At 51.1% G+C, this 9,653-nt stretch overlaps 2 protein-coding genes across 2 annotated transcripts in view; both read right to left on the minus strand.

Annotated features, from left to right (window-relative positions):
* The window catches only part of FUCA1 (fucosidase, alpha-L- 1, tissue), a 17,492-nt gene extending 16,497 nt beyond the window's left edge, over positions 1-995 (minus strand). The window contains exon 1 of the mRNA XM_008573080.1: positions 510-995. Coding sequence (XP_008571302.1) covers positions 510-910 — 401 coding nt within the window. The 5' untranslated portion in view covers positions 911-995. The remainder of the gene's footprint in view (positions 1-509) is intronic.
* Positions 996-8,521: 7,526 nt separating this feature from the next.
* On the minus strand, positions 8,522-9,568 carry CNR2 (cannabinoid receptor 2 (macrophage)). Its single transcript, XM_008573088.1, has one exon. The coding sequence runs from the start codon at positions 9,566-9,568 to the stop codon at positions 8,522-8,524; it is 1,047 nt and encodes a 348-aa protein (XP_008571310.1).
* Positions 9,569-9,653: the final 85 nt, after the last annotated feature.

The following is a 9,653-nucleotide window of genomic DNA, read 5'->3' on the forward strand; positions in this document are numbered from 1 at the left end:
TACGAGTGTAGATACCGAGGGCTTTCCAGCCCACCACCTCCTCGAAACCTTCATTTCTTTTTTTTTTTTTTTTTTCCTTTTTTTGTCTTTTTTCGTGTCCGGCAACGGATCGCAACCCTCAGTGTCGCGCCCCTACTGGACAGGGACCGGCAACGGGATTGCAGCCCTTGGTGTTGCGCCCGCACCTCGCTCAGCCAGTGAGCGGGAACCGGTCTGTATGTGGGATCCGAACCCTCGGCGGGAGCGCCACCGCGCTCCCAAGCGGCGCACTGTAGCAGTGTGCCACCGGGCCGGCCCGAAACCTTCATTTCTGAATCTCCAACCAGACGCACCTTCTCCTTAGGATCAGGTGTGCCACGTTCAAATCTGCACCCTTGGGCAGGCAGAACACAGCGCCCAGGGGAATCTAAGCCAGGCGGCTGAGTGGCCTCGGGCCAGCGCCCCGCCCACCCCGTGCTCCCGTGGCCGCCGGGGAGGGGCGCCGCCGTCGCCGCCGCGCCGACACTCACTTGGCCCCCGCGGCCTGGAAGAGGTCGGCCCAGTCCTCCGGGTGGAAGAAGCGCGCCGTGAACTGAGGCCCGAAGTCGGCGTAGCTGAAGCCGGGCGGGTAGTTGTCCCGCATGAAGCTCTGGTATCGGGGCAGCGACTGGCCCTTCCAGTGCCACCAGAACCACTCGCTGCCCCAGGCCGGCACGGAGAACACGCCCCAGTGCACGAACACCCCGAACTTGGCCTCGTCGAACCACTCCGGCAGCGGCCGGGAGTCCAGGCTCGGCCAGTCGGGGGTGTAGCGCTGCTGTGGCGGGGCTTTGCGGGGAGCCCGGGGCGCCGACTCGGCCACAGCGAGCAGCAGCAGCAGCAGCAGCGGAGCGACGGCCCCCACCAGCGACATCACCTCCCCGGCCCGCATCGCTGACTGAGCGCCTCCACCGCCCGCTCTTCATGCGCAGGTGCGGGGCGCGCGGCTCCGCCCACACTGACTAACGATTGGCTCGCAAGGAGAAACGGGGCGGGTCAACCCAGACTGCTTGGCTACCAAGTCGCTTCCTCTCAGGCTCGGCCGTTCCTGGAGCGCCCTCTAGCGCTCAAAGGGAGAAAGAAGCAAGGAGGTGTTGACAGCGCCCCGTGGGCGTGAGAATGAAAACTTCAGAAGGGACTTCGCTGCGGAGTTAAACGGTGGAGGTGGGGAAGGCCCGCAGTGTGCGGAGAACTGGGAGTAGTCTGTTTTGCTGCAGCAATCCTGCAGAGATGGACTGAAGTGAGATCACGATTGTGGGCAATCGGGAGTCATAAGGGGGCTTTTGAGCTGTCGTGTAGAAGAGCAAGCCCAGAAGCAGGGATACCAGATTGGAGGTGCATTGTAACAGCCCTGGCAGAAATAACGAGGTGGGATGGGAGGAAGATTATGAGGGGAGAGGAGGGAGAAAAGTGGATACCGAAAGAGGAAGAGTGGGTGTGACCATTTTGCCTAATATTTATTTTTATTGAGCTTGCATTGGGAATTCTGAGGAATTTCAAGGTTCGCATCTAACTGGAAAAACAAGACCATGCACAGTTCGTCGCAGAGGCACATTTTTAGAATACCAGGGCCAGAAAATTGAGAGCCAAGAGGCCCCAGGCCCAAGGACATCTGTGTGAATCTTGCCTGGTAGGGAGGTCAACCAATTCCTCTACAATTCGTACTTGCTGTATGTGCTCAAATGGTGGTGGTGGGGGTGGTGAGGAGAGGGGGCATCAGTGTGGGAAGGGTCAAGTTAAAAGTTTCCTGATCCCACTTGGCACAAGAGAATGGCAGCATGTCAGAGTTGGAAGGGACTTTGGAGATCCTCAGCACCATCCTCTTCTGTACCCTTCCCATTTCACAAAGGAGGAAACTGATACCCGGAGAGAAGAAGATCATGCAGCTATTTAGAATCCAGGTCTCCAGATGCCGATTCTATGTCTCTCTCCAGGCTGCTTCTCTCGCGCCCTGGGAGGAGTCAGAGCCTGTATTGACAGAACCAAGCACTTCCTCGTTCTGAAAGTGATCAGGAAACACAATGGCTGGATGAATAGCTATTTTCTTTAATTTCTGTGCTTTCCCTCCATGAGATGATGTTGAAATATTGTCCAAAACAGTAAGCATGGACACCTTAAAAATGAAACAACCCATCCACACACATCTTCTAGTGATCAGAGTCTTTGATGTTTCAGAACTTGTCTCAGGGAGGATAAAATGGGACACTGTGACTTTCATTTCTCCTTATCCACATAACCAAAATGTAAACCTGCAGGGGCAGGTGAGAGGCATTGTGACAGAGTGGTTAGAACTGGAAGTTAGGAAACCTGGGTTTCTTGCACCAGACACTACTTTGGTCACCTTGTATGAGTCTTGCCCACTGCCTGGGCCTGTTTCCTCATCTAAACAATGAGGGCAGTTCTCAGTAATATCCGGAGTCACCTTTCCCCCATGTGTTCCCCCTCTGCAAACTCTGCTTCTCTCCATAAAGCAGAAATAGGGGCTGACTATAAAAGGGGAGAGATAGAAAGTGTGGAAGGAAGTACATTTGATTAAATTATTTTTAAAATCTAGTTTTATTCATTCAATAAATATTTATTGAGTGCCAATTTGTGCTAGGCACTTTAGCATTTTCTTTGCTAAAATGAGAAAAAAGATCCTACCAAATGAATAAAGAAAGGCATCCCCCAACTTTAAGGAATCACAATATTTGAACAGGCAAATTCACCTTTAAAAATTTATGCCATTTCTTTGCCTTACAAAAAGATAGGTATCTGGGTTAAAATAGTTTGATTTTCCAAAATGCACTTCAGAGCTTTTCAGAAGCCATTCAGTTCCACAGATACTGACCAGATCCCTTAAGACTCTGCTGGATCCTTACTGAGCATTGGGGACACAGGCAAACACGGAGCTCATCTTGTGGGGGAAGGTAAGCCAGTGACTGCCACTTAACACAACCCAGAGGGGTGGACTTTGTCCCAGGGGTCTGTACTAAGTTGAACACTGTCCCCCAAAACTTCATGTTGCTTGGAACCTGTGAACGTGAACTTATTTGGAAATAGGGGTTTTGCAGATGTAATTAGTTAAATTGAGATAGGGTCATACCAGATTAGGGTGGGCCCAAATCCAATAACTGGTGTTCTTAAAAGACACCAAGAGACACAGGTAGGGGAAAGGTCATGTCAAGACAGAGGCAGGGCCTGGCCAGCTAGCTCAGTTGGTTAGAGTGCAGTGTTGTAACACCAATGTCAAGGGTTTGGACCCCTGAACCAAGAAAAAGAGAAAATTACGAAAGATGGCGGCAGAGATGGGAGTTATATTGCCTCAAGCCAAGGAATGCCAGGAACCACCAGAGGTTGGAAAAGGCAAGAAAGGATCCTCCCCTTGAAATTTTGGAGCAACACCTTGATTTTGGACTTCTAATGTCCAGAACTGTAAGGGAATAAATTTTTGTTTTAAGCCACCTGGTTTGTGGGAATCTGCTAAGGGAAATTAACACAGGGGCATGAAATGAAGTACGTTAGGAATCAGTGATAAAATCACAGAGATCCTATGTTAAAATTATCCCTAATGAGCAATGATCGAGCAGAACTTGACTGGACTAGGCTGAGAGGCTAGTTAGTGGTTAAAAGGGCAGGCTTTGGCATCCATTCAACTGCAGACATACATATTGCTTCTGAGGTTGTTGGGCATTTTATTGCTTTGAATAATGTTTGGTGTATATGAACAGTTGGCTAGGGTGTAGGCTTTCTTTTTTTTTAAAAAAAAGATGACCGGTAAGGGGATCTTAACCCTTGACTTGGTGTTGTCAGCACCACGCTCACCCAATGAGCCAACCGGCCATCCCTATATGGAATCCGAACCCGGGGCCTTGGTGTTATCTGCACCACACTCTCCCGAGTGAGCCACAGGCCTGCCCTAGGCTTTCTATTTTAATGCATATAGGCCTATCTGTGGCTAATGGATTTGTTGATTGTAATTTGCTACAAGTGGAATTCGATCTGTGTGGTTCAGTCCAGCCGTAATTCATTATGTTCTTCAAAACCTGATTTTGTGCAATGTCAGTAACAATGGACCTAGGGCTCTGAAGGTAGATCTCCTCTCGGATTCATCTGTTTTCTGCTATAATGCCCAGCACTGCCTGGCACCTAAATATTTGCTGGATCTGTAAATGGAGGAGTGGGTGACCGAAAGAGTAATGGGGAGAAAGAATGAACAGAGGAACTGAAAATGCATGGCCTGTGCTGTTATGCGACCTTCAGCTTTTCGGAATCAATTCTTACATTTGGGTTTTCACTCTGTACTTGGAGCATCCTTATCCTGTCCCACTTGGGTGTGTCGAGGTAGGTGGTAGAGGATGATTATGCCCAGTTCTTAGGTGAGGAACTTGAGGTCCCAACCCAGGATGCCCACGGTGGGCTCTGCGGTCATCCCAGGCCTCCTGGTCTGCAGCCCCACCCCCACCATGAGGTAGCCACACATCTCTGAATGTTCAGCTGTGGCCCAGGGCCTGGGCACCGGTGGATGCCTGATGGATGTTTGCTGAAAAAGTGAGGGGTCATGACCAAACGGACCATGAACTTGCACTGTTCTTACTCCACCATGCTTCCTGTTAGTGCTGCACTGTGGAGCAATCCAGAACCTTCCATAGGAAGAGTTGTCCTGGCCTGAGTCCTCTGGTGCAGAAGACGGGACTCACCACCAAATACAAGCCAGGTGCCTTGAACAATTTTCTGAAGCTGCGTCACGGGCAGGGTGCCCTCGCCGGTGGAGCTGGGTAGGGGTGGAGCCTCCTGCACAGGCTTGGCTCAGGGAGCCCTGTCTGCCATCCAGGGCTGTCCTCAGAAGCCTGTCACAGCATTTCTGCCTGGCTTCATCCCAGTTACGAGATTCTCCTATCAGCCTGAGGCTTGCTGAGTTCAGCATAGTAGTGGAGATGACTCTATGCCAGACTTCAAACCTGGAGCACACTGGATGGAGCCCCGCCTTCCTTTTTGCTGATCCTGGGCTTGGGCAGGCCCTGTTAGGACTTGAACCAGCTTCATGGTCACTGCAAGCAAGCAGTGTGGGCTGCTGGGTGAGCGGCCCATCTAGTCAGGGTCATCGGCAGGGTCCCAGCCACAGCCCCCACAGTCAGGGCTGCTTCCCAAGATGTGGAGTGTTCTGTGTGGATATTATAAGGCCAGACCTTGCATGAGGCTCAGGACGGCTGCTGGGTGAGCGGCCCATCTAGTCAGGGTCATCGGCAGGGTCCCAGCCACAGCCCCCATAGTCAGGGCTGCTTCCCAAGATGTGGAGTGTTCTGTGTGGATATTATAAGGCCAGACCTTGCATGAGGCTTAGGATGCTGTGACGAGCAGGAAGGAGGTGACTGAAGGCTTTCCTGGCCTTGCCAGGACACTGCTTGAATAGGGTCATAGTGGCCAGTGAGGGGGCAGAGAGGGGCATCAACTCCACAGTGTGTGTGGCTGTGGACAGGGCTGGGGGATCTAGGCAGATATCTGGGAAAGTGTCCTGGATGTTGGTGAGGCCTGAACTGAGTCTTGAAGACTGAGTGCACCTTCGCTGGGGAGGGCAGGAAGAACAGCTGCTCCCAGCAGTGGGAGACCCAAGGGAGGACACAGCAGTGTGGGACTCCTGGCCTGACTCAGGAGGCGAGGTGAGGCCTGGACTGTGGCCAGTAGCTGTTGGTGACAAGTAGGGAAGGGAAAGTGGAGCCATGCTGAGGTTTACTGAAGAGTGGAGATGTGGCCTTGTGGAGCAGGGCTCTGGAGTCAGACTAGACTGCACCCCAGGGCCTGTGGCCAGAGCCCGCAGGGGCCATGGTGCAGTATAAAGAAGAAGAAGGCTGGCCATCCATCTCAGTGGTTAGAGCACAGTGTTATAACACCAAGGTCAGGGGTCTGGATCCCCACACTGGCCAGCCACAAAAGGAAGGAGGAAAGAAAGAAGAAAAAGAGAGGGCAGGCTTTGCAGTCAAAGAGAACTAGGTGGAAACCCCTGTTGTCACCTCTCGCAGGGTGACAGAGATGTAAAGGATTACTCAGAGCCCATGTATCCAGAGCAATGAGAAGCCTGAAGGGGTTAAACCCAGGGAGAACTCCTCAAGGGAGGAGAGCCCTAGGAATAGCCCTGAGTCAGGTTTTCTCTCAGTTTTTATCTCATAGGCAAGAAAGTTACAGAAGAAACACAGGTGGTTAATCAGTCACAATGAAAACATAAACAAACTGGCTACATGACAATTTTCATTAAAGCAGGTGCGACTTAAAATAGTTCAAGCAAGTTACCATCAAAAGGAGTCATAAAACTAAGCCATGTGACATACAAAAAGAAACTATGGCAGCACTTAGCTCCCCAAGAGACTTAAAGAAACAGCTGAAGGTAAAATGTGGAATATCCGCTAACCTCTAACTTGCAGAGTAAACTTGAAGCTTTTAGCTCACCTACTTTCCCATCATTCAGGTTTAGCTGCACCAAGGGCAACTGCCCCCCAAGCAATCACTTTTGCTTTGCTTCAATTTTCTTATCTACGTCAAGGACTTCAGTCCTGTGAGAGTTTTCTGGTCTTTTTTAATCTTAGCATTTCTATGTGTTTTACTAAAAAGTTAGGCTATTCCTTAAACTACAGGACTTTGGTCCTACTAAGCTAAGGACTTTGATCCTACTAAGCTATAGGCTAAGGCCCTGTGAAATACATGTGTTTTATTAATATCAATATCCTCCACAAACCCCAGCCCTGGTACTTATTAGCTGTGTGATCTCAGGTAAGGGACTTTGCCTCTTTGAGTTTTCCTCACCTGTAAAATGAAGAGACCAAGACCCTCTTCCTCAGGTTATTGTGAAGATTAAGTGAAAAAAGGCACTTAAAAGCACTTAGCCCAGTGCCTGGCGCACAGTAAAGGCTCCATAAAGGCTAGCTGGCATGATGACCAGAGCACATGGCAGGTCTTCCCTAGCTAAGGTTGCCTCGACTAATCCCTATCACATGACCCTGCTGATTTCCTTCATTGTGCCACCTGTAATTATCTTCTTTATTTACTTGTTGGATGTAGGATATAAGCCCCATGAAACGGGCAGCGTCTCATGTATGGCTGGGTCCCCTGGCCCCAGCCAGAGCCTGGCACATATATGAGATGGATGGATGAGTGAATGGAGCATGGAGACCTTGTCTTGCAGGTATTGAATGAAGACATGTCCCCCCCGCCCCTTTTCTTTCTTTCTTTCTTTTTTTTTTTTTTGGTGGCTGGCTGGTACAGGGATCAAACCCTGAACCTTAGTGTTATCAGCATCATGCTCTAACCAACTGAGCTAACCCACCGTCCCCTGAATGAAGATACATTTAATCAATATGTTTCCTTTTATTCTGTCTGTGGTCCTAAATAATTGCATTAGAATTCCTCTGCAATTCTACCCACCATCCAACAGTTTCTCCTGCCTACTGTTTTAAGCCCCTCTGGGAGGAACTCAGCCTCCTGATATGTGAACTGTGGGTACCCTGGGATCTTCAAGAGCATGGAGCTATGTTCCTGCTGGGAATGATGGACTGTGGAATGTCAGCCCTGGAGTCCAGGGAATTTCCCCTCCTCCCACTTTTCTCTTCATATATGTTGTAGGGGTGTGGAGGAGCCAAAGGGGCTGAATTGAGGTGAGACTGGGTACAATTTGGGGACTTACAAAATCTTTGTGAATATCTTCTTTTTTCTTGGAGTTAGGTTAGACTGGCACACTGCCTGCTTCCAGTAGCACCACCAAGCAGGACTTGGCAGAGTCACTGGAATTCTCTGAAGCATCTCAAGTAATCCCAGCCTCCTCTGTACTCCGCAGGGACCTAAGAGATCCCAGCGGCTGTGAGTGGGGATTAGCAGGATGTCAGGGAGGGCCCTTGCCCTAACAACAAGATGCCCTGAACTGAAGGCTTGTCATCTATCTCTGAAAGAGGCGTCAGTACCCTTGATCCTCATCATATCACAGTTCTTGGTTCTCAGTGGGCAAGGGTGACCTGAAGGTGGGGACTTTCGTAGCTTCAGAGCCAAGGATGCCCCGACAATTAAGCAGGAATAAGGGCTAGCCGGCCATCCCATTCGATACCCTGAATTACCAGGAGAACATCCATTCTTCTTCTAAGATTTCCTCCGAGTCCTTCACTGCTGAGCCTGAAGGCTCCCTTTGGCTCCTATGGTCTCTGGAGGATGCAGGCTTGAGCCATCTCATTTCTGACCTGACACTACTGAGCCTGTCCCAGGCTCTCTGCCCTCTGCCCACCTTGCCGATCCTCACAGGTCCTGGCTATCCAGCAGGCCATGTGCAGGGAAGCATGGCTAGGCTCCCCTCCCAGGGTCAGTCCCAACACTCATCAGCAAAAAAGGGAAAGTGCCCAGGCCTCTGGGGCTGGTTCCAGTAAGATAAGAGAGCCAAGACTGCTCTTTCTCCTCCAGGGAGTCAATGACTTCTGACTTGGGTTGTTTAAAACTGGGAAAGATGGCCTCATCAGCAGTCAGCGCAGTACGGACCTCTGGATTCTGGTCATGAGGTGATTTTCACATCAGCCTCTGTCTCGGTGACTGAGGACCTTGGGGCTTCTTCTTTTCCCTCAGGCCTGAGGCCCCTCAGGCACTTCTTCCAGCAGGCCAGGCAATGGTGGGCAGAGGAGCGGATCTCCCCACTTCGCAGGGCATAGATGACAGGGTTGACCATGGAGTTGACAAGGCACAGCATGGAGCAGAAGGCGAAGACCTTCTTGATCTGGTCACTTAGCGTGGTGGTCAGGCTGTGGGCCATGAGGGCCAGTACTGGGAACCAGCATATGAAGAGCACAGCCAGCACCAGTGCCAGGGTCTTGGCCAACTTCACATCCAGCCTCATCCAAGACATTCCTGGCACCTGCCTGTCCTGGTGTTCAGCCAAGCTGGCTACATGCTGATGGGCCTTCCAGAGGATGTGCCCATAGGTGTAGATGATGCCAGAGAAGAGAACGGCGATGAACAGGAGCCAACCCAGCAGATAGTCATTGGGGATCAGTGGGAAAAGCTGAGAGCAGAGACTGGGACAGCAAGTCCATCCCATGAGGGGCAGGTAGGAGACGAATGCTGAGAGGACCCACATGATGCCCAGAGCTGCTAGTGCCCTCCCATGGGTGAGTAGAGCTTTGTATGCAGGTGGGTAGCACAGACAGAGGTAGCGGTCAATGGCGGTCAGCAGCAGGCTGCCCACAGAGGCTGTGAAAGTCATGGTCACGCTGCCAATTTTTAGCAGGAAGACAGCCTTGGAATCCATGCCATGGAAGACGTGGAAATTTACAAAGTTGCAGGCAAAGACCACACTGGCCAGGAAGTCAGCTGCAGCCAAGCTGCCTATGAACAGGTAGGAGGGCTTCCTGCGGAGCCGGTGGTTGGCCAGGATCAGATAGAGAATGGCCAGGTTCTCCAGGGCGCTCAGCAGGCCCAGAAGGGTGCACAGCACTGCAACAGCTATCTTTTGGGGACCACTCAGAATCATGTACTCCTTCATGGGATTGAAATTCAGGCCATCCTTGGAACCATTGGCTGCCTCCATCACCCAGCATCCCTCCATGGTGTGGACCCTTTGGCTTCCACTGGGCTTGAAGAGGAAGAAAAGAGAGTCAATCAGTGCAACAATGACCTCACTTGGTAACTGA

This window comes from Galeopterus variegatus, unplaced genomic scaffold, assembly GCF_000696425.1.
Source record: "Galeopterus variegatus unplaced genomic scaffold, G_variegatus-3.0.2 Scaffold50, whole genome shotgun sequence".
NCBI classification, from domain to species: domain Eukaryota; kingdom Metazoa; phylum Chordata; class Mammalia; order Dermoptera; family Cynocephalidae; genus Galeopterus; species Galeopterus variegatus.